We start from the raw sequence: 25,294 nt of genomic DNA on the forward strand, positions 1-25,294 counted from the left end.
TAACAGCAAACTTCTCAAATATCGATGGATCTATAAGATTCAAGCTACAAGCTCAATGATTGGGGTCTCCTTTTGATAGCCGAGCCCGAATGGCGCGTTGCAAAGCGACACCTCCTTGCGGAGAGGTTTTAACATTGCTTCTATGCATGGCATAATACCTCACAAATTTCGCCAGCAATAAAAGGAGATAGCCACCACTGGAAATTTTTAATGATGTTCTCCCCAGAATTCGAAAGCAGAAGTTCGGTGTCAAAGGCGGACATGAAAACCTTTGCACTACAGTGGCCTTCATGGCTCAGCCTCTGGTCTTAAGAAATTGCATGACAAAACAAACCTTTAAACAATCCAAAGACTATTCGATTTAAGCATGTTTCCCACCAGAACTTTTTCTTTTCCCAATTGAATTTAAAAGGATCTCCATAAATGATTGCAACTAAGAACAGATGGACATTTTTGCAATCTTTTTTGTAACTACGACCGTCACGTTGGCTCCTAAAATGGCGTTAATTTCGTTAATTAGATGATTAGTTCGCTAGTAAAACTGGTCTGTACGAATGGCTAACTGTGCTGGCAGTATTTGTGAAACTATATGTGAAACCTTTAACATGCCCATGTCGTAAAGCTGTGTCGAATTGGGTATTTGCTACTTCCACTACTTCAACCAAAATATTTCGAATGTATGTCCTGGCTGCCTTCACAGTTATCTGAGCCATTTAATAAAAGCGAAAAAAATTCATTTGAATGTGTACACCACAGCTCGGGCCGGAAGAGATATCCAAATTTTTGTGTCAAATGATAGAAATGAAATGTGATTTGGTACGAGTATATGCCTGTGATTATTATTCTGGACAAAGCAAAAAAAAAAAAAGAAAAAAAAAGATTTAAAAAAGGTGAGAGACTCATAGAGTTGCCGACGGCTAAAATCATTTCGATTTTAATACTTCGAAAAAAGTGATTCCATACAGAAATAAATTGCCATCCACTTTGGCATATGCCCACCAGCCTGTGAATTGTTGTTATTCTCGATTCTGTGTTCAATTTCATTTGATTCGAAATTTCGGTTGGGGGGCAAATGCATGGGAACTTGTTTAAATTTAAATCAGCGTGTGAGTGAGACAAGAGCGCAGGAACATTTTAATTTCAATTTAAAAGCATTTAGTTATAAAATTTTAATTTTCATTCGAAAGCTAATGTTGAAATTCCTTTGGCTGTGGAATGCAATTGTTGAAAACAAAAAAAAAAAAAAAACAAAAACATGTTATTTACCTTTAATTGCAAAAAGTTTAAATTCTTTGAATTTTATGGAAATATTTCATATTTTCTTTTTAGGAACAGGAACACTCTCCCGTACATGATGAAATGCTTGGTGTAGTGAGTGCCACTTATCAAGCTGGGATGTTTACATTCATATAAAAAGAGGTCCCTTATTCTATTATGAAACCTACAACTTAAACTCTTTCATATAAGAGCAGTAAAAATATTTCAGTTAAAACTATAGCGATTTCTGGTGTTCGTCAGGTGATGATCGTAACCGTGAAGTAAATTGGCAGACCTAATTTTAGCCAAGCTACCAAATTACTCTAATATTATATAAGCTTGTTGTAAACAAAAAATAAGGTTATATCTCTCTATATCGAATCAAGTACAACAAGTAAAAACGCTTTAAGTTTGGCCAGGCTGAACGTAAGATACCCACCAACTCGGATATACATACAAACAAGTAAAAGCGTGCAAAGTTCGGCCGGACCGAATCTTATATACCATCCACCATGGATCGCATTTGTCGAGCTCTTGCCACGGTATCTCTTTTAAGGCAAACAAATGATAAAATAATAAAATTGCTATGTTATTGGAACAATATCAATTTATGGTTCATTTCGGACCATAATTGAAATGAATTTTCGGACCGTAGTAGAAGTCATTGTGTAAAATTTCAGCCAAATCTAGCAAGAATTGCGCACTTTAGGGGCTGAAAAAGTAAAATAGGGAGATCGGTTTATAGGGGAGATGCATTAGGCTATAAACCGATTCATGCCATTTTCAACACGTATGTTAAAGATCATGAGAGAAGCCGTTGTACAAAATTTCAGATAAATCGAATAATAATTGCATCCTTTAGAGGCTCAAGAAGACAAGACCCCAGATCGGTTTATATGGCAGCTATATCAGGTTATGGACCGATTTGAACCATACTCAGCACAGTTGTTGGAAGTCATAATAAAACACCTCATACAAAATTTTAGCCAAATCGGATAAGAATTGTACCCTCTAGCGGCTCAAGAAGTTAAGATCCCCGATCGGTTTATATGGCAGCTATATCTAAACGTGGACCGATATAGTCCATTTACAATCCTAACCGACCTACTCTAATAAGAAGTATTTGTGCAAAATTTCAAGCGGCTAGCTTTACTCCTTCGAAAGTTAGCGTCCTTTCGACAGACAGACGGACGGACGGACGGACGGACATGGGTAGTTCGACTTAAAATGTCATGACGATCAAAAATAGCTCCAATAGCATAACAGACAGTAGGCCAAAGTTTCGTTTGCAAAACCTCGAAATATTCACCTTAGAACCTATAAGGTATATATAATCTTGATCGTCTCGACGTTTTGAAGAAACAAAAGTATTTTGTTTCTTGTAAAAATGTCTTAAACGTTTTATTTCTTTGCGTCTATATATGGGAGCTTAATCCAAAATTGAACCGATTTTTGTCAGTTTCCAAAAATTTTAAGACGATCGGATGAAAATTGCGACCTGTCAACAAATTAAATGGAATCAGAAAGTAATTCTGAGTTTCTCCGAATACCTATCAATGGCTCCACCTCTCTGCCTTTTGAGGTGGGGTGCACTAAGTTATTATACTCAACACCACCAGTAACAAAAGGCAAAAGTCGGGTGGGGCCGACTAATAAAACCCTACACCACCGAGTCTTCGTAACTCTCTTAATATATAGATATCTCCACTTCTAGTCAGACTTTAATTTTGCATACCTATTGAAATATCGAATAGAACCTTGTCAGACTTTCTTAAGATGGTACAAAAATGTTGGCTTTCTACAGCCTTAAAAGGCAATATCGGTATAGAAGCTTTATCCAAATCTGAACTGATTTTTAAGAACTTTTGCAATCGTATTCGGATTTAATTAAAACATCTCATGCAAAATGTTTTAAAGATCGTACCAAAATTATGGCTACTAAAGCCTTTAAGGGACATATAGAATGAATGATATGTATGGTAGCTATATGTAAATCTAAACGGATTTTTATGAAATTTTGCACACATATTGGGATATCAACTAAAACGTGCCAAATCTTGTTGATATCGGACTAAAATTGTGTCTTCTATAGTCTTTAAGAACCATATCGGATGAAAGATATATATGGGAGCTATATCTTAATCTGAACCGATTTTGACGAAATTTTGCACACAAATGAGGACTTCAAATGTAACATCTTATGCAAAGTTTTGTAAAGATCGGACCAAAATTGTGACTCTACAGCCTTAAAAAGCTATATCGGATGAAGATATATATGTGAGCTATATTGAAGTCTGAACCGATTACGTTCAAAATCAAGAGCGTCCATCCTCGGGTCAAAGAAGTGACATATTCGAAATGTTGCAACAATCGGACAATAAATGCAACCTGTACCTTGATCACAAGAACACATGGACAGCAAGACGGACATAACTTAATCGAATCAAGAGGTGATCGGTATACTTATCGATGGGTCTAGATCTTCTCCTTCATAGCGTTGCAAATAAATGCACAAAGTTATATTTTGCTGTACCACAGTGGTGGTGAAGAGTATAAAAATAAAATCAATCAAAATTATTTACACTACCGGGGAGTAGTATTTTCTTTAAAAAATCCTCTATTTTGCAAAACTGCCATACATCTCCACGGCATTGACTATTAACAAGGCCGAAAGTATGTTTCGGGTCGTTGTCTTACTGAAAATCTCATTTTAGTCACATTTTCCATTCTGCGAAATGAAGCATTACTTCGTTGACGATATTGAAGTGAGGACTTTTATCCATATTTTCTCTATCGCACCGTACTAAGAAAAATATCCAAATCCATCTAACCATCGACTACCAATCAAATTAATTTTGGGTAATACATTGCACATTGGAGTGCAACTTGGTTGGTATCATTGAAAAATTCAATTGGTCTAGGTTATAATGTGGAAGACCTCGCCTGATTTTCCGCATTTTCGATTGTTTTCACTATAGCTTCAATGCCATACATATCGTTGAGTCTCAAATAATGGCAGTAGTTTATAGATTTCACTAACTCGTACAAAATTGCTAGCATATTATTGTTACACATCTTCATAGACATTGTGTTCACATACTATTGCAGGGCATGTTGCAAATTGTAATATTCAATTACAGAGGAAGTTTCTTAATATCCGTTTTTTACTCTTTGGGCTTTTTATGCCAAACTTCTCAGCAACATGTTGTATTTGGAAAATGCTCATGGGCAAGCCTTCACTTCGTCCTCTAGACTTGTGTGGATCACATGGAAAGGATGAAATTTATTCACGCCTCATGCTTATGTCGCAGGTCCAACATTGTGGCAGAGGAGTGGAGAATAGGTCATCAACGTTTTTGTCTACATCAGCATGCACATTCCACTCTTCGATGCTATTTCCACATCTGTCCTTTAATTTGCGGTTTAGTACTTAATTTTGAAATTTTTCTCATATCCTACCACTTGTCCAACCAGTGGGAATAGTTCTTCCACTCAACACAACCGTTGATGGTAAAACGCACACATTTTGTGTAAAGAAAGAAAAAAAATTAAAATAACAAAAGCTCCACAAGACCTTGTCTTACAACACGAATTTAGTGGCAAATTGCGATTCTCGTTGTTGTGCGGATGCAGGCGTTGTTGGTTGCCAGTGCAATGGTAAGGGAAACTGTGACATTATCTAAAACAGCAAATCTGTCGGAACTTCGTGAAAGTCAGAAACTTGGCGATAAACAGCGACAATTCCTGTTGAGCGCCACATCTCCACCAAGATACCGGCACAGGCATTTGCCACGGCAAAAGTGAAGGATACCAGCCGCGGATGGTAATGAGCGGATGTTGCTCAACTTTAAGCCAATGGGTGTACGTACATCTGCTACGTGCCAAGGACCGTGTGCCACACAATCATGAGGTGGGTGTTGTCGTCAAAATGAATCTCCTGGAAAATATGAATTTCACGATATCATCATCTTTTGGAGCCAACATGGAAAATGGCTTCCTCCAATGAAGTCGCAACCGAACCAATCTCGCAAGTATTTTGCATTGTAGATATATCTTATTTTATGTCGTAACACACCATTTGGACTATGATTGTGATTGTTCTCAGGATAGAGCTAAAAATACAATATGTACTTTGGTATGTTGGCATGATTTTGTTAAAACCCTGTAAAATAGCTTAGGTTCAATCCAATTACTAGGTTATCAAAGTTTAAGGTTTATAAACCAATTTCTGTGCATCATAAAGAAGACGGCATATGTCTGAACATTAACTCACATTTCTCCAACATGACTATTTCGAATTGGGAGCGTTCTGGGGTAGGAAACTAAAGTGGAAGTGTCATATCCAGGAGTGTACTGATTGTGGGCATTATGTGGGCAGTAGGCTCAAAATAGTGTCTCAATCCACAGATTAGACAATGTCTCGGTAATTTCTTTACCATTTGACATTCTTTTTATACTCTACACCAGTAATGCGTCCATTTGTTTGTAACTACCAGAAAGAAAAGAGGAAGACCCATCGATAAGTTTACAGAACGACTCAGAATCACTTTTTGATTTGTTTTACCAATGTCTGTCTGTCACCACAACTCAGCATTCGCATATCCCCCTTTGGCGCTGAGTTGGGTTCAAATCACGGCGAGAACATCAAAAAGAACATTTCTGCGGTGATTAATCTCTCCCGACCGACACGGCATAACAATGAGCACCACACTGGCTGGAACTTTGAGATCTGACTTGTGTGATGTTCATCGTTATCAAAGCTTAGCTGAAAGCTATCAAAGCTTAGCGGATAGCTTCGTATTATGCGCAGTAGCTGCATAATTCAAGAGGAGCCTCTCAGATTTCCAGAGAAGACTCTCAGTGGGGGTCAGGTGGGACTGACTCTTACCCAAGTATTGAGTGCCAATGATACTCGAAATGACAAGGCGAATTATTGGCGCCTTCAAATAACCCGTGGCCAACATCAGCGTCTGTTTCCAGGTTAGGGGTAGCTGGAAGCGAGCGGCGGATCTCGGCTCGCGGCTTCGAGGGATACATGTTCGATCTAACATAACCCATGGGATTTCGGTGCTGGGCCAGCCCCCGGAAAATTATAAGTATTACTCTAAAGAACAAAAGAATAATAAAAACAGATTCCCCTAACGTTGGCGACCCACGCAAACAAAAAAAGGCCATGATCTGCACCTGGAATGTGCGGACTATTTATAGAGTACAAGACAGATATTACCGCCTTGCAGGAAGTGTGATGAACCGGGAGTGGCGTCACAACAACAACATAGGGTGAGAAACTATAGCTGCTATGACACGAGACATGAATTTGGTTGTGAATTTGAGATTAGTTGGAGACTGAAACACCATGTCTCCTTCTTTACTCCGGTGGATGAGAGGCTAGACAAAATCCGCATAAAAGCCAAATTTTTAAATATCAGCCCTACTTGTGCCCATGCTCTTTTCTACCATAGCCCAGAGAGAGAATTAATTCTGGAAAACATCTTTGGTCCAACAGTCGGAAAATCTAGTAATGGGTAGGGGCTGATAGATTTCGCCGCGGCAAAAAGATTGTAGTTGAAAGCCCAGATTTCAACACAAACAAATCACTAAGCCACATGATTGTCCCTAGATCAAGAAGAAAAGAACCAAATTGATCATGTTGTGATAGATGGAGGGCATTCATAATGCGTGTAAGATATACGATCGATCGGTGCAGCGAATACAGATTCGGATCATTATCTTGTTGCAGCAAAGGTTCGCACTCGTTTGAGTATGGCGAGAAAAGTATCATCTGACTCTGCACGGAAGTTGGCCATTGAAAAGCTACAAACACATCAGGTAGCAACGCCATACTCCACTCAATTGACCCAACTGCATGATGAAAACACTACTTGTCCCTATCATATAACGGCGCAGTTACAACCCATTGCCGATTCCAGGGAACATGCCGCAAAATCCGTACCTGGCTACCAGACGCCTCTAAGAAACGCATGGTACGGCCAAGAGAATGTTACTGAAGCCAAGAATGCCGCATACAGAGAAACCCTGCAACGCGCCAGATGAAGGAGAGGTATTGCGAAAAAAAGAGAGAAAAGAAATGTCTATTCCGCAAAAAGAAAAACATCAAACCGATGGCTTTGGTACAGGCATATCCTCCTGCAGAGACAAAGAAGGTTATCTGGTAACTGACATGTTGAGAATATGGAAAGAATATTTTATCCAGCTGAATGTTTACCTCCTAGTCAGAATGAGTTCGAAGTAGCAGTGACCCGACTGAAGAACAACAAGGTAGCATGAGTCGATGGGTTTCCTGCTGAACTATTTAATACTGGAGGCAACACGCTAATAAGGCGTATGCGTCAGCTTGTCTGCGCTTGAAGAACGCATACCCGATGATTGGAACCTCAGCATACATTGTCCCGTACACAAGAAAGAGGACAAGACGGGAGTTGTCCATTACAATCCTCCCCGTCGCATACAAGATACTTTCGAAAGTACTGTGTGAAAGATTAAAGTCTAAAGTCAATGAGCTAAATTGGACCCTATCAATGCGGCTTTAGACCTGGTAATTCCACTACCCTTAAATCCAATACCCCAAAAGGACGACTCAACTCTTACTCAACAAACAGATGCCACTTTGGGTCGAGCAAGCAGTTTAGAAATAAGGTTACCTCCCGACATGCCAAGATTACACTATACGAGACACTGATACTACCCGTGCTGTTACATGGTTCTGAGGTATGGGTATTTGTGAAAGCAGATTATTCGTTAAATGTATGGATGTATGGAAATGAAAATGGGATTGTATGCGTGTGTTAGGTTAGGTTTAAGTGACCGTCAGACTCACTTAGATGTTACCGTCCATTGTGATACCACAGGAACAGAAGAAGGAAGATGCCTTCTAGTACCTACCGTTGAACCATACAGATAACTTCAAAAAGCCAAACAACTTGCGAATGTTCATATCCGCTAAATCAGACCGGTTCTAGAAGAAATGAGAATCTAAAGTGGAACTCCTTTTGTCTGCCAGTGCGGGACACACACACAAAAAGTGTTCTATAATATCTTCTTCTTCGATGTCCTCACAGCTTCTGTAAAAGTCGTTATTGGCTACCTTCAGCCAGTCAGTATGTTTTCACAATGGCACAATGGCTGAGACGTCTGTTCTAGCTAATGCCAGCAGAGCGGTAGACCTCTTCATGTCTAGGCTATATAGTTTTGGAATGCTCACAACCCCTTCTTTGTGACCTTCTATCATTCGATGTCCTTCGGTCCTGGCCCTGCAAACAAAGCTTCCACACTGCCTGGATCGGGCATTGTATCAAGGATAACACAGTGTCCGTAGCCGCCACATGACCAAAAAGAAAGCTACCTTAGCCTCTCGGCAGTAGTCGATGCAATTTGTCTTGCCACAATGTCCAGCGGAATTAGATGTAGCATTAAAATCAGTGCATCAGATGGTGTCGTCCTCAGTGCGGCTGTGATGCACTAACAAGCCAACTTTGGATTCGGTTTGCTATTGAACAGTAGGTTGACTTTTAAAGCGCCGTCCACCAGACCACGACACCATATATCATTATAGGTCCAACAACTGTAGTATATGCCGTGTGCATGACGCGCGGTCTTAACCCACAACTTTTGCCAATGGCTCTCTTGCAGGTGTATAAGGCAAGAGTTGCCTTACTTGCCCTTTCCAAAATGTTTTATTTGAAGTTCAATTTCCTGTCCAACAAAACACCCAGGTATTTTGCGTAAATGGAACATTCTCTCTTCCCAAGGAGACGGGCGGCACTGTAGGTAAATTGTATCTCCTGCTGAAAAGAACTACTTCTGTCTTGCACGGATTTATACCTAGGATACTTTCGGTAGTCCACTTCGCTGTTTCACGAAGAGCTTCCTGATGTATATCTCTTAGAGTGCTGGGAAACTTGCCCCTAAACGCAATTGTCACGTTATCAGTATACGCAACCACTTTTACAACTTTCTTTTCCACAGACAATAATATATTTTTAAAGGCTATATTTCATAGTGGAGGAGACAGTACTCCTCCTTGAGGTTGGAACGCGGCACATTTGAATCGTTCGCCATATCATAGTGAAGCTAGCTAGGAATGAGAATTTTTCATTTCCAGATTGACTGCTACTGAATTCAAATAATCGAAAAAACTAGTAAAAAATCTGCCGTTTGAGAACTGATATAGATAAATTTTAAGGCCCTAGATGGTCCAAGCGCCTTTTGGCAGGCCCCTGAAGTTGTTTTGAAAACTTGTCCGTGCTGCCAAGTGTTCATTTGGCAAAATTGTTGGATAGTGCTTTAAAATTCCTTCAAAAAAGTCCGCAAGAGGTCTACAAAACCTATTCTGGTACTGAAAATTTTTAGACTTTAATTTTTTTTGCAATTTTGGCCGAGGTAGGACTTGTATTTTGGAATCTACGAATACAATTGTGGTTTCATTTGGATTGGTAACAACATTTACAATAACATTGCTGTAGTATGTGTCAACTTCCGACAATTCAGTTAAAAGGTATTCAGTTTATAAGTCAAAACATTTGAAAAAAGTGATTTTTTTTGCTAAAAAAAAGTGTTGTCATTGTTGAGTCTTTATTGAAAAAAATAGGATATGCTGAAGATGTGTTTTAGGTAAAATTTGAACAACACGGGTGTTATATCAACTGCAAAATAGGCAATTTTTGTATAAAAAAAATTGAAAATTTGCCATATGAATTTATGTTTTTTACTTTGTATGCACCAATAAATGCCGATTTGGAAATCATCTTTGCCGAAAGGGTATTTTGGGTATTTTAATAAAAATCCGGTCTGAATTAATTTTTGTTTTTCAATTTTGTCACCACTCTAATTCATGCATAAAAATGAAAATCGAACAATAATTGTATTTGTAAATGGCAATGACACAATGGCTATCTCGCTAGAAATTCAAAACAAAATTTTAAAGTAAAAAATTTCCAAGACCTGAAATCGGATTTTTTCGAAAAACTGAATTTCCAAGTTTTGCCAAATGAAGATTTTGCAGCCGAATGAGTTTTGGAAATGCCGAAATTACCAAATTTAGGGACTGCCAAGAGGGAACCGGATTATCTAGATCCTTAAATCTTGCATATGAGCTCGTTAAAATTTCAAAGACATATCTTTACCCGTTCTCAAAGGTCAATTTTTGCTTGTTTTTTTTCGATTCCGTGCGACGTCAACTCCTCCTGCGCCCACCAGAACCTGTAGAGCCGGCGAAGCGGTTTCTAACGATGAGGATTTATCTGCAGAGTCCAGACCATGGTCCACATTTTTCTCCACCGTTTCAAACTATTCATCTTGTCATCATGCGGCTTCGCTCTTCTTTAGGGTGCTGCACATTTGTTGGGCGGTTGACTCTTCCCTGGCTGCTGGTGATGAATAAATTAATGCCATAGACGTCAAATTCGTGACCGCAAGTAGTGCTTGGCTCGCTCAGGCTGGTGGTTAAAAGCAAATTAATTGCGAGCTGTTTTTATACCCTCTACCATAAGATGGGGGTTATACTAATTTCGTCATTCTGTTTGTAACTACTCGAAATATTCGTCTGAGACCCCATAAAGTATATATATTCTTGATCGTCGCGACATTTTATGTCGATCTAGCCATGTCCGCCCGTCTGTCCGTCCGTCCGTCCGTCTGTCTGTCGAAAGCACGCTAACTTCCGAAGGAGTAAAGCTAGCAGCTTGAAATTTTGCACAAATACTTCTCATTAGTGTAGGTCGGTTGGTATTGTAAATGGGTCATATTGGTCTATGTTTTGATATAGCTGCCATATAAACCGATCTTGGGTCTTGACTTCTTGAGCCTCTAGAGGGCGCAATTCTTATCCGATTGGAATGAAATTTTGCACGACGTGTTTTGTTATGATATCCAACAACTGTGCCAAGTATGGTTCAAATCGGTCCATAACCTGATATAGCTGCCATATAAACCGATCTTGGGTCTTGACTTCTTGAGCCTCTAGAGGGCGCAATTCTTATCCGATTGGAATGGAATTTCGCACAACGTGTTTTGTTATGATACCCAACAACTGTGCCAAGTATGGTTAAAATCGGTCCATAACCTGATATAGCTGCCATATAAACCGATCTTGGGTCTTGACTTCTTGAGCCTCTAGAGGGCACAATTCTTATCCGATTTGAATGAATTTTTGCACGAAGTATTTCGTTATGATATCCAACAACTGTACCAAGTATGGTTGAAATCGGTCAATAACCTGATATAGCTGTCATATAAACAGATCCGGGGATTTGACTTCTTGAGCTTCTAGAGGGCGCAATTCCTATCCGATTTGGCTGAAATTTTGCATGACGTATTTTATTTTTACTTTCAACAACTGTGTCAAATAAGGTTCAATTCGGTTCATAACCTGATATAGCTGCCGTATAAACCGATCTGGGATCTTGACTTCTTGACCCCTAGAGGTCGCAATTATTATCCGATATGCCTGAAATTTTGTACGACGGATCCTCTCATGACCATCAACAAACGTGTTTATTATGGTCTGAATCGGTCTATAGCCCGATACAGATCCCATATAAATCGTTCTCTCTATTTTACTTCGTGAGCCCCAATGGGCGCAATTCTTATACGAATTGGCTGAAATTTTACACAGGTCTCCAACATATAATTTAATTGTGGTCCGAACCGGACCATATCTTGATATCGTTTTAATAAGAGAGCAACTCTTTTCTTATATCCTTTTTTGCCTAAGAAGAGATGCCGGGAAAAGAACTCGACAAATGCGATCTTTGGTGGAGGGTACATAAGATTCGGCCCGGCCGAACTTGGCACGCTTTTACTTGTTATTAATTATTATGTTGGTAAAGGTTATTTAAAAATGTATCTCCTATTATGTTCCTTATTTATCTTGGCTTTATTGAGGCAAACGAGAGTACTGCAGTTACTCCAACTTGGCTACCATTCGATTAATCTTGTTGCAAAAACATCATATTAAACCTTGGAAAATTGCATATTCTCTTCCTTCCCAGTACGCTATTAGGTCAGTATATACTGACCTTAGATATTTTGTTTGTGTAATTCGTCTCCACCCCGACCATCAATACATCAATGATTTCAATATGGTGAAGTGCGATGATGAATAAATCCAAAGCAAGGATTTATCCAATCAAATCCATTTTATCCCGTGAATTGGCCATGTACGCTATATGCCATTTCCCACCGGATGCCATACCAATACAGAAGCATGAGGTTTGCAATGGTAAGACATGTATTGGCATTTTCTTCGATTTTATTTTGGTTTTGTTCCCAGCATTTTTTGTATTTTTAACCCATTGCGTTGCATTTTCCTAGTATTCTTTGCCGCCTTTTTTGTTCACAACACCTCAAACAAGCACTTGTGCTGCTATTTGACTTTGGATTTCAAAGAATTTTTGTATATCCTTATTTCACAAATAATCTCATATTCCAAAATTTATCATGCCTTTTTTCGGAAGTTTAGCATATAAATACTTTTCATTATTAGCTAAATACTCTATTTCGACGATAGTATGTGTAAAATGGCTTATACAAGGGCTGCTATATAAGTTTCTGGCCTAATGATGAAAATGTTAATATTTTTCATCAAAAATGGTTTTATTGTTTTTCAAAGTATCGTATTCTTCAGCATGATTGAAACACTTTTCCATGCGCCCAAACCAATAGGCGAAACATTTTTCCCACTCCTTTTGAGTCACCTCTACAACAGTGTCATTGAACGCTTCAACAGCTTCTTCTGGCGACGAAAATCGCTAACCAGTCATTTTTTCTTTAAGTACGGGAATAAAAGAAGTCTTTGAGTACCAAATTAGGGACTGCAAGGCGGATGACCCGCTGGTTTGAGCCTATGTGCGAGAGTTTGCATTATTCGTTTTTCGAATTTTCTTCTACGACTCTAAGACAATCAAATTGTGATGTAATCAGTATTGGCCGTCCTATGTTACCCAAGCGCCATATGTTACAGTAGCCATATGACCAGTTTTGCCGAAGAAACAGGCGACCATTTGCTTCGAATTTCTTCCACGAACAACTTTCGTTGGATTTGGTTTGACTTCAAAGACCCATAGAGTCGATTGTCGAAAACGGTCATTTTTGGACGACTGCTATAAAAAGGAGGTACCTTATCATTGAAACTTGAATCGGACAACACTCATAAATACGTGAGAAGTTTCTCCTGTTCCTTAACAGAATTTGCAATTTGTCTGTTTGTTCATGTTAATTTATAGAGAAAATACGGATTACATTTTCGATTGATTGAACTTGATATATGACACAGTGACTTTTCGGCCTAAAGACTAAGCTCCCAAATATCTTCTCTTCCGATTTGGACTAATATTGCAATATTTTGCCAATTTTTTAGCCGATCCTTATGTAGTTTGTCATATAAGAATCAATTAAGGCAATGTTAACCAGTTCAATTCAATATGAACATTAGAGTGTCCCAAAAACAAAAATTATTAATATTTTTTTTGCAACGCATACCTTCAATTTTTGTTCCTTTCGATTCCAATAAGCAAAATACTAAAATTATAAGGGGTGATTTTTAAGAGCTATAGGAAAGTTTTTCAAAAAAAACACATAAAATTGAAAAATTGCTTGAAATCTTTGTTTGAATCAATAGTAGGGTCCACAAATTAAATGTTTGAAGATTATTTCATGCAATGTTGAGTGTGACTGCGCCTCAAGTGGTCCATTCGCTTAGTCCAATTTTGGCATATTCTTTCCAACATTTCGGCCAGTATCTCACAAATAAATGCTTTAATGTTTTCTTCCAATGCTTCAATTGAAGCGGGCTTGTCTGTATAGACATACGCTTTAACAGTCTCAAGGCGTTAAATCGCACGATCTAAGGGGCCAATTTACCCGCCCCGAACGTGAAATAAAAGTTCACCGAACTCGCCTCCCAAAAAGTTAATTGTTACGCGTGCTTTGTGGGATGTGGCACCGCCTTGTTGAAATCACATGACATGCAAGTCAAGCTCTTGCATTTTGACCAAAAAAGTTGGCTATCATCTCACGGTAGCACTCACCATTCACACTTAGGTTATGGGTCGCATCATCTTTGAAGAAGTACGACCCAATGATGCCACCAGCCCATTAACCGCACTAAAATAAGACCTTTTATGGATGCAATTGTGTCTCTTGCAATGCTTCTGGCTGATCTTCATTTTAAAATCGACAATTCTGCTTATCTACGTACCCATTGAGCCAAAAATGAGCTTCGTCGCTGAACACAGTTTTTCGATAAAAAAAAGTGATTCTTCGGCCAACTTTTAATTTTTGCACCAACTATATTTTGAAGGGCTTCACATTTGAATCCTTCCGCAAAAATTTCCACGATGTTGAGTGACAGAGTCCCAGTTGCTGCGAACGGCGACGAATCGATAACTGATGAACATTATTAACAATCGCCGATACATCTGCAATATTTTCTTCAGTTCGCACTCTACGTAATGTCCAACAATCAAAATTTGGTGCGAAATTTAGTCATATTAGTCCGAATAGCCGCTTCAGTGGGTCGATTAAACTGACCATAAATTGGAAAAAGCGCGCGATGAACTTTCTTAACAGAGCTCACATTTTGATAATAAAATTCAATAATTTGCAAGCGTTATTCGTTTATAAGAAGATTCATGGTTAAATTATAAAAAATATAGTTGGAGATATTACCCGCACTTTAATTATAAGAATTTTATATTCTTGTTGTGCGGGTGTAAATAAATAAATTACAAATTACAAAAACTGAAGATGTTGGACAGTGAAACAAAACACGAAACGTGCGTGATAAACAGCTCCCGCTGTGTTGCCAAAAAAAAACTAAAAAATCACCCTTTATAAGACGACCTTGCCTGAGCCACCATTTTTTCCTATGTACCACTGTAACCTCATTATTTAAATAGAGGACTATGACAATATAATTTTTTTATGTACAGTTGAGCCTCGATCATCCGGCCCTCTATTAACCGGTTACCCCTGTTGACCGGCATGATGTGCCGGTTTTGGATCTCTATTAACCGTAGTTTACCTCTATTATCCGTGCTTCAATAATGCTCCCTCTATTAACTGTGCTTATCTCGTTTATCGGTGCACCGCACACATAATTTTTGATGTAATATTCTGGGATTCCCCTTTTTGTTTTGAGTAAAAGTTGAGTATTAACAAGTAAGAGCGTGCTAAGTTCGACCGGCCCGAATCGAATATACCCTCCACCATGGATCGCATTTGTCGAGTTCTTTGCGCAGTATCTCTTTTTAGGCAAACAAAGAATAATGAAAAAAAAACTGTTATGCTATTGGAGCAATATCAAGTTAGCCATGAGAGAAGCCGTTGCACAAAATGTCTGCCAAATCGGATGAGAAATGCGCTCTCTAGAGGCTCAAGAATCAAGATCCCAGATCGGTTTATATGGCGGCTATATCAGGTTGTGTACCGATTTGCGCCATACTTTGCGCAGTTATTGGAAGTCATAACAAAATACCTAATGCAAAACTTCAGCCAAATCGGATGAGATTTGTGCGCTCTATTGGCTCAAGAAGTCAAGATCCAAGATCGGTTTTATGGCAGCTGTATCAAAACATGGACTGATTTTACAATTTCAACCGACCTACACTAATAAAAAGTATTTGTGCGGCTAGCTTTACTCCTTCGAAATTTGTCGTGCTTTCGACAGATAGACGGACTGACATGGCTAGATCGACTTAAAATGACATGACGATCAAGAATATATATACTTTATGGGGTCTCAGACGCATATTTCGATGTGTTACAAACAGAATGTCAATATTAGTAAACCCCCATCCTATAGTGGAGGGTATAAAAAGAAGAAAACTATTTAAAAATATGTCTTTAGAAGTGAATCTATGGAAGGAATGAAAAAAAGGCCTGAAGTAGGGCAACCTCTACAAAGCATCGATAAGGAAGGAAAAGTGCTTGAGCTTCTAAATAGATAAGTGTAAGCACAAGATGTAACTGTTCTGCTATCTAAAAAACTTACGGTAACATTTCTTCCACCGATGCTTTATTCATCCTATGGATCAATCCGATGGTGCAATCGGAAGCTTCAAACACCGTAAATCATCCGAAGACTTTTTTCTTCAGACAGCACACATGATTCCGCCAAGTCTTTGAATATTAGGAAATCTTTGCGGACAGGTGCAATATTTTGGTGCAATGTAACACCACAAGTTTGACTTAATGTTTGAAACAACCTGCTATCACAAGATAGCGAAATGGAGAACTATGCTGCTGTTAAACAATCAAACATTGTAAAAACGCCTGGAAGTTCAATGTATGACCCTCATAGTAGATGGAGTGCGATGATGATGTCACATCCTGTGTTATTGTATCTGATGCCATAATAGATACGGCTTACCAAAGCGAAGAATTCGAGACTGATGGGGATTCCGAAGAATCAGACCAAGGAAACTCAAAAGACCCCCTATTAGCTCAAGGCATAGAGGTCTACAGTGTTCTATTGGAACTTCTTGAAAGCAATTGTAGTCAAGAAATTTCAGAGCCAGATGTAATGCAGGTACATTGCATACAAGCTAGCCAAGACAGAATACACGCGCAAAAACAAATAACATTGCATAAATACTTTGAATAATTATGTATGTGTATTTAAAAAGCTATCTATATACCAATACTAGCCGAACCGGACACGCTCCGCTGTACCTTCTTTAACTCTCTAATATCTTTTTAGGGTGGGGACACTTCGCCCTGAATGCAGATATCGAATTCGTGCCATTGTAGTCTATAACGCTGAACGCGTTCGAATCCTGGCGAGAACATCGAACGTTCGAATCCTGGCAAGAACATCGAACAAAGCGGTGTTTATCCCCTTTTTATGTTGGCGAAATTTGCGAGGTACAATGCCAGATGTCGCTATGCGGGACGCCGTTCGGACTCGGCTATAAAAAAAGGTCCTTTATCATTGAGTTTAAACTTGATATGTGAGAATTTGCCCCTTCTCGGTTCCTGGTGGTAATGTTCTTCCTTAGGGAAATGTTCTCATTTGGGGAGGGTTGGCACCTCAGACATTTCGATTCAAATATGGATATCAAATTCCTTTATTTTAAGCCCCATATTACCCTGGCTGGTAAATATGAACCGTTTGGAGGGTGTTTTGGGGCTGTGGCGGCCACCGGCACTTTGCACTGAAAAAAGAAAAGGGGGTGCTTTAGGGCGTATCCACAACTCTTGGCTCTAAAATTGGATATCCGCTGGGTACTTGAACCCAAATGTTTTTAATACCATATCTGTGTTCTGATCTCCAGTACCTTTCATTTGATATCCTTATTATGCCCATCGGACCACTTTCGGATATGGATGGCGTTATTGCGGTAAAGATGAGGGTCCGCCTCCACCGGATATCTAAATATTATATAGCCTATGTTTCCATCCAGACAAACGAACACAATCTATGAAAATTTTAGGAAAAAGGTATCATATAGCCATAATGGGTCTAATGCCGTTTTGGAGGGGTGGCATGACCCCCTATACTTCGATCTGATTTTGTAAGCCAGATTCGAAATCTACTCGGGAATGCCTTTCATTTGAGCCCCATTATTGAAATGAACGTCGAATATGTCTGTTTGGGACAGTTTTGGGGTATGGGGCGGCCCGATAGGTTCTTAGACTCACCATATTCGTGTTCTACGCTCCAAAACCTTTCATTTGATCCTATGTTGTCCCACTAGTTACTTTTGATTTTGGATTGTGTTTTTGGTATAAGGGGAGGGTCCGTCCCCCTTCCGATACCGAATCATTATATAGCCTATGTTTCCTTTCAGATCAACCTACACAATAAGGGAAAATTTCGAGAAAATTAGTTCTGCCGTTTTTCAGTCTATTCGGAACAATCAAACCGAGTCCCATATATCCGTGTTTGGCTAATGGGCCCATTTTGGGCGTTTTTGTTGGGGTGAGTTGACCCCCCTATACTTGGGGTAACGGTGGAGGGTCCGCCCCCTTCCGTTATCAATAAATTATAAAGCCTATTCCTACTTCCTTACCATATTCGTAATATACTCCCGACTACCTTTCATTTGAGTCCCATATTGTCATGATCGTCAAATAAACCTATTTTAAGGGGTTTTGGGGCTGGGCGGACCCCCAGATACTTAAATAATCAATTTTAAGGAAAACCTCCATTAATAATGTTTTCGATTTTCCGTGCTAAGCTCGGTCCCGAGCGAGCCGGATAATCGAGGTTCAACTGTACTTTCAAAAAAAAAACCAAAGAGAGTTTTTAAAGTATGTCGATAATGTAAAGTAAAGTAAATTTTAATCTTTTATGATGCCTTACTATTCAATTATTCTAATTTCTGTTATCCATCTTGTTCGGACCCTCTTTATTATATAACCCTGAGCTTTTAAAAAATTTAGAAAATATTCCGGCAATCTCTAAGACTCACAATCTTCCTAATTTTGTATTCCTTAAGAGTCTGGCGTTTATTTGATTTATACGTCCGTCCAGTAATAAGTTTCTGCCGACGCTGGCCGAGTTACTGTTTTCCGTTGGATTTTTTCTCTGCCAAATGCATAAAGAAGAAAAAAACCCAATGTTCTCCAGGACAGTATGCTTGAAGTGTTGTTGTTTTGTTTGCTATATATATTTTATTCCAGACCTCACCATTCTTCTCCATTGGCCATTCGAGTTTTAGTTCCTGTTGGTATTTGGCTTCATTTTTTTTGGTATTCTTCATTTGTTTTGTTTTGCTGTTTTTGTTTTTTTGTTTGCTATGCACTTGAATAGTAATGAGGGATTTTCTGCTCAGCCATTCACTTAGCTCTGCTTTAAAGTGCCTCTTAAATCCTTCATTAAGCAATAATTTAATGCTGTTTATTTCATGGACTGCTCCTCCTCGTTTTTTTTTTGGCTTTCTCGTTGAGCCGGCCCATTTGTGAAATTTCGTTATGTTTCGTTTAGTTTTATCTACTGAAAATCATTGCCTAGGAATTTTAATGACTTAAGCTTTGGTCTGTTTGCCAAGTTTCGATTTGAAATTCGAGCACTGCCGCTGTCCGACTGGAAAAGGTCTCGATGGCGTATAGAAATGCTTTTGGTTAACTAAACCAATGTGGCGGACTTAAGTGCCTATCGTGATTTCCAAAAGAAAAATGACTTTTATTATCGAAATTGTGAAGACTATTTGCTTAAACGGCAAATTGTCTACATTAAATAAATCCAATTTTCAAATAATTGACAGCATGACGCATTGAAGGCAACTATCTTACATGGCTTAAGGCAAAAAAGCCTATTTATCACTAATCGGGATATTAACAAAAAATATATTTCATATTTACGATATTGTTTAACATCTACACCACTTTCATAAGGCCGAAAATGGAGTACAACTCACATGTATGGGCTGGAGCTTCAAAATCATCCCTGGAGCTACTGGACCGTGTACAGAGGAGAGCGATGGCGTTGATTGGGGATATGGTACAAATCTTTGATATGGTACAAATCTCGAACTCTCAAAGATAAGTTTTACTATCTACATTCCTCCATCATATCAGCACTGGTCTTATAATGGCTGTTCACCTTCTCTTGGGCTCCTCGATCGGCTTGTTGCCGTTCATTATCCTGCTCTAGCAAATGGCGTGCATTTCTTACCATTATGTTGTATTTTCCAGAATTGATTCGAATCGAAAACGAGGACTAGTATTTGCCTTTCTTCCACAGTGTGAATGTCAATCTGTAGTTCGAACGATAACCATCAAATAGATCACTCTATACGCTGGCGTAAAGCTCCGTCGAGCCTTCACCATGGATCGCGCTCGTTAAATCGACCGGAAGATTTCTTTCCATCAACTCACACGGACATATGAGAACTAACGCAATGGGAATATAGAAGAACTTTGCAACAGATGAGACTATTCGCGCTTAGGCGTATTTTTATACCCTCCACCATAGGATTGGGCTATACTATTTTCGTCATTCTGTTTGTAACACCTCGAAATAGGCGTCCAAGACCCCATAAAGTATATATATTCTTAATCGTCATAACATTTTCAGTCGATCTAGCCATGTCTGTCCGTCTGTCTGTCGAAAGCACGCTAAATTTCTACGGAGTGAAGCTAGCAAATTGAAATTTTACACAAATACTTTTTATTAGAGTAGGTCGGTTGGGATTGTAAATGGGCCAAATCGGTCCATGTTTTGATATAGCTGCCATATAAACCGATCTTGGGTCTTGACTTCTTGAGCCTCTAGAGGGCGCAATTTTCATCCGATTTTACTGAAATTTTGGTATCACTTTCAACAACTGTACTAAGTATGGTTGAAATCGGTTCATGTTTTGATATAGCTGCAATATAAACCAATCTTGGATCTTGACTTCTTGAGCCGCTAGAGGGCGCATTTCTCATCCATTTTGGCTGAAATTTTGCATAAGGTGTTTTGGTACCACTTCCAACAACTGCGCTAAGTATGGTTCAAATTGGTTCATAACCTGGTTTAGCTGCCATATAAACCGATATTGGATCTTGACTTCTTGAGCCGCTAGGGGGCGAAATTGAAATCCGATTTACAATGTACAATGGCTTCTCCCATGACCTTCAACATGCGTGTTCAATATGGTCTGAATCGATCTATAGCTTAATACAGCTCCCATATAAACCGATCTCTCGATTTTTGCTTCTTGAACACCTACAAGGCGAAATTCTTATCCGAATGCACCGAAATATTGCACAATGACTTTTACAATATTCAGCATTCAATTTATTTATGGTCCGAATCAGACTTAATTTGATATAGTTCGAATAGCATTACAGTTTTTATTCATTATTTTTTGATTGCCTAAAAAGAGATACCGCGCAAAGAACTCGACAAACGCGATCCATGGTGGAGGGTATATAAGATTCGGCCCGGCCGAACTTAGCACGCTCTTACTTGTTGAAGCTGCACTTTACTATGAAGATATCTATAGCTTTTAAAAATTTGAAGACTTGAGAAAAAATCACTTTTGGCCTACAGGTTCAATTTTGTCTTTTCGTGTCTAACACCTCGAAATATTATTCGTCTGGAGCATGCTAACTCTTCTACGAGTTTACCTAACAGTTTGAACATTTCCACAGATACTTGTTATAGATAAAAGATAGTGCATGGTCAAAATCCACCCCATGTTTAGGTATAGCTATCACATAATCGATCTCCCGTTTTCCCTTCTTTAGCCCTTAATGGCGTAGGTTGTGTGTTTATTATGACTTCCAACATCCATGCCATGTGTGATTCAAATCGGCGCATAATTTGATAAAGCTCTCATATAAATCAATTTTCCGGTTTGAATTTTTCGGCCCCTGATTTGGCTGAATTAAGCATATGGTGTATTGGTATGATTTCAAATATTCAAACCATCCCAATGCATAATCGAATGATTCTATTGTATCATGTAAATCGATCTTCCGATTTCACTTCTAAAGATGGAGTTACATACTATGCACGTGCATTAGAAATGCAACTCTGCAAACAAATCCCACAAAAGCAACGCGCAAAAGCTAAACAATTTTTAACTTTGACACCAAAAAACACTACTTCACGTATTGCAACACAGAACGACACTCGAGTACAATCGTCAAAGTTACCTACATTTACAATGTCAACCACACCACTCAAGTTATGTATACTATTCCTTTAGATTTCTGTATACCACCTGAAGTGTTGAGGTTTTTTGAATGGTCTGAGAAATAGCTCCATTGTGCAGGAATGATCAACCTAATGCCATAAGCCGACATTGATTTAGTTCCGGACGGATGCTTGTGGTATCTATTATCACTGTCACTTAAATCTCAACTTTATAAACAAATCTTATTATCTGAAAATACATTTCTTAGAACATACTCTTAAACCTACCTACTAAATACATATTAAATATAATATTTGTCGAACTGCTGTTTAATTTGTGACTTTTGTCTTTTTGTCCTTTTTAGATCATACGAGAGCGTCTACCACATTACCCGGAGAGGAATAGCATAGTATGGAATACAGCACCAGGTGCTTTGCTTACGCTTCCAACATTCGCTGATAGTTCCAGGTAAGTAATTGCAAATGCCAAAGTCTACTTCGGTTTAAAAGCGTGCTAAGTTCGATCAGGCTGACTTACATATCCAGTATGCCTTTATATCCAAAAAAAGGATAATGGACAAAAAAAGCCATGCTATTGGAGCCATAACAGGTAAAGGACCAATTCATACCATACTTGGTTTGGATGTTGGAGACCATAGTAGAAGTCATTGTGCAAAATGTCACCCAAATCGGATAAGAATTGCGCCCAATAGGAGCTCAAGAAGTAATATCGGGAGTTCAGTTTATATGTGAGCTATATCAGTTTATATCACTATATATAAGGCACGCAAGTTGAAGGTCATAGGAGAAGTCGTTGCACAAAACTTTAGCTAAATCGAATAAGAATTGCACCCTCTATAGGCTCAAGAAGTATAGACGTGAGATCTGTTTATATGGGAGCTATATCAGGTTATGAGCCGATTTACACCATTGTTATTAGAATTCGAAACTAAAGACCTCATGCAAAATTTTAGCCAAATCGGATTATAATTTCACACCCTAGAGGCTCACGTAGTCAAGATCCAAGATCTGTTTATATGGCAGCTATATATTTAGACCATATTTGACATTGTTGTTTAAAGTCGAAACTAAAAACCTCATACAAAATTTCAGCCATATCGGATAAGAATTGCGCCGTCAAGAGGCTCAAGAAGTCAAGATTCAAGATCGGGTTTTTATGGCAGTTATATAAAAACATGGACCGATATGGCCCATTTACAATCCCAACTGACCTACACTAATACGAAGTATTTGCGCAAAATTTCAAGCGCCTAGCTTAACTACTTTGAAAGTTAGCGTCCTTTCCTTAGATGGACGGGAATGGCTAGATAGACTTAAAATGTCATGGCGATCTAGAATGTATATACTTTATGGGGTCTTGAACCAATATTTCGATGTGTTATAAACGGAATGGCGATGTTAGTATACTCCATCCTACACGCAAAAAAATAAACCATATAAGACATTTTTACGATAAACAAAATACTTTTGTTACGAAGTTTCTATTGTTTTCCTTGTTTCTAACAAAAGTATTTTGTTTTAAGATAAACAAAATACTTTTGTTACGAAGTTTCTATTTTATTGACACTTTGGAACGTTTCGCCTCAACATATCAAACGGTAGCCATAAACGTTGCATTATTGAATGTAACTAACCTTATTTAGCAACTTCGCCTACTGTAAAAGTAACTTCATTCTGTTGTAAAACCAAAATCTTTTGTATATCAAAAGGGTTTCAATAACCGCGAACGATTATTCGTTTACCGGACCAATAATTATACTCTTGTGCCTCTGCAACTAGATCGAAGGAGATTGTGAGTATTTAAACGTATAAACCAATAATGGATAACAAGTATGAGCGTGCAAAGTTCGGCCGGGCCGAATTTTAGATACCCTCCACCATGGATCGCATTTGTCGAGTTCTATGAGCGGTATCTCTTTTTAGGCAAACAAAGAATATTGAATAAGAACTGATATGCTATTGGAGCTATATCAAGTTATAGACCGTTTCGGACTATAAATGAATGCTGAACATTGTAGAAGTCATTGTGTAATATTTCAGTTCATTCGAATAAGAATTGCGCCTTGTAGGGGCTCAAGAAGCAAAATCGGGAGATAGGTTTATATGGGAGTGGTATCAAGCTATTGATCGATTCAGACCATATTGAACACGTATGTTGAAGGCCATGACAGCAGCCATTGTACAAAATTTCAGCCCAATCGGATGAGAATTGCGCTCTCTAGAGGTTTAAGAAGTCAAGATCCCAGATCGGTTTATATTGCAGCTATATGTACCGATTTGCGCCCTACTTATCCCACTCATTGGAAATCATAACAAAACACTACATGCAAAATTTCAGCCAAATTGGATGAGAATTGCGCGCTCTATTGGCTCAAGAAGTCAAGATTTGATTCAAACTCAACACAATGGTTGGAATGGATACCAAAACACTTTGTGCAAAATTTCAGTCAAATCGAGCGAGAATTTTGTCCTCTAAGTGCTCAAGAAGTCAAGACCCAAGATCGGTTTATATGACAGCTATATCAAAACATGGACCAATTTGAACTTTACTTTAATTGGCTATGACAGAACATTTGTTCCACTAGCCGAACGTAGAATAGCGTTCCAAGCGCCCAGATCTTCTGCGCTCATTCTTAAATCTCCGACACCTAGTTTCGAGGTGTCTCCCACCACTTGATCTTTCCATCGCGCTTTTGGTCTTCCCAGTTTGCGTGTATCACCGCGTTTGCCTTCAAATGACTTCTTTGCTGAAGCTTCTTCATCCATCCTGACAACATGACCTAGCCAACGCAGCCGTTGTATTTTGATGCGTGTAACTATGCTATCGTCGTCATACAGCTCGTGGTCATACGTCGCCTATATTCTCCATTATTGCAAACTGGTCCATATATCTTACGAAGAATCTTTCTCTCAAATACTCCAAGCACTGCCTCATCTACTTTCACAAGTACCTATGCTTCAGAACCATATGACAGCACGGGTAGTATCAGTGTCTTGTTTAGTGTGATCTTCGTCTGTCGAGAGGTGGCCTTGTTTCTAAACTGCTTACTTAGCCCAAAGTAGCATCTGTTTGCCAGTATTATTCTTCGCTTTATCTCAAAACTGGTTTCATTCGTTTCGGTTACGGCGGTGGTAGATAAAGTTAGAGGTAGATAAAGTTACTGTCTATCTTAAAGTTGTGGTTCCCAACTTTCTCCACGTTCTTTATCTGCTCGGTTCTGCAAGGCTTTTTGGGAGTTGAAACCATCCATTTCGTCTTATCTCCATTTACTGCCAGACCTATTTTCACTGACTCTCTTTCGATTCTTTCAAAAGCTGCAGTTACTACTTCCGGTGACCGACCTATGATGTCCATGTCGTCGACATAGGCGAGTAGCATGTGTTCTCTTGTGATTAGTATGCCATATCTATTCACATCTGCCTCTCGTA

General features: G+C 38.9%; 1 protein-coding gene across 3 annotated transcripts in view; it reads left to right on the forward strand.

Annotated features, from left to right (window-relative positions):
* LOC106092647 (exostosin-1) overlaps positions 1-25,294 on the forward strand; it is a 418,420-nt gene that overhangs the window by 359,879 nt on the left and 33,247 nt on the right. For 2 of the 3 annotated variants that reach the window (XM_059370307.1, XM_059370308.1), the window contains one exon: positions 22,210-22,313. In XM_059370307.1, the coding sequence (XP_059226290.1) occupies positions 22,210-22,313 (104 nt within the window). Of the gene's footprint in view, positions 1-22,020; positions 22,042-22,209; positions 22,314-25,294 lie in introns of those variants that run through there. The other variant, XM_059370310.1, reaches the window with a different exon arrangement.

This window comes from Stomoxys calcitrans, chromosome 5 (genome assembly GCF_963082655.1).
Source record: "Stomoxys calcitrans chromosome 5, idStoCalc2.1, whole genome shotgun sequence".
In the NCBI taxonomy this organism is placed as follows: Eukaryota; Metazoa; Arthropoda; class Insecta; order Diptera; family Muscidae; genus Stomoxys; species Stomoxys calcitrans.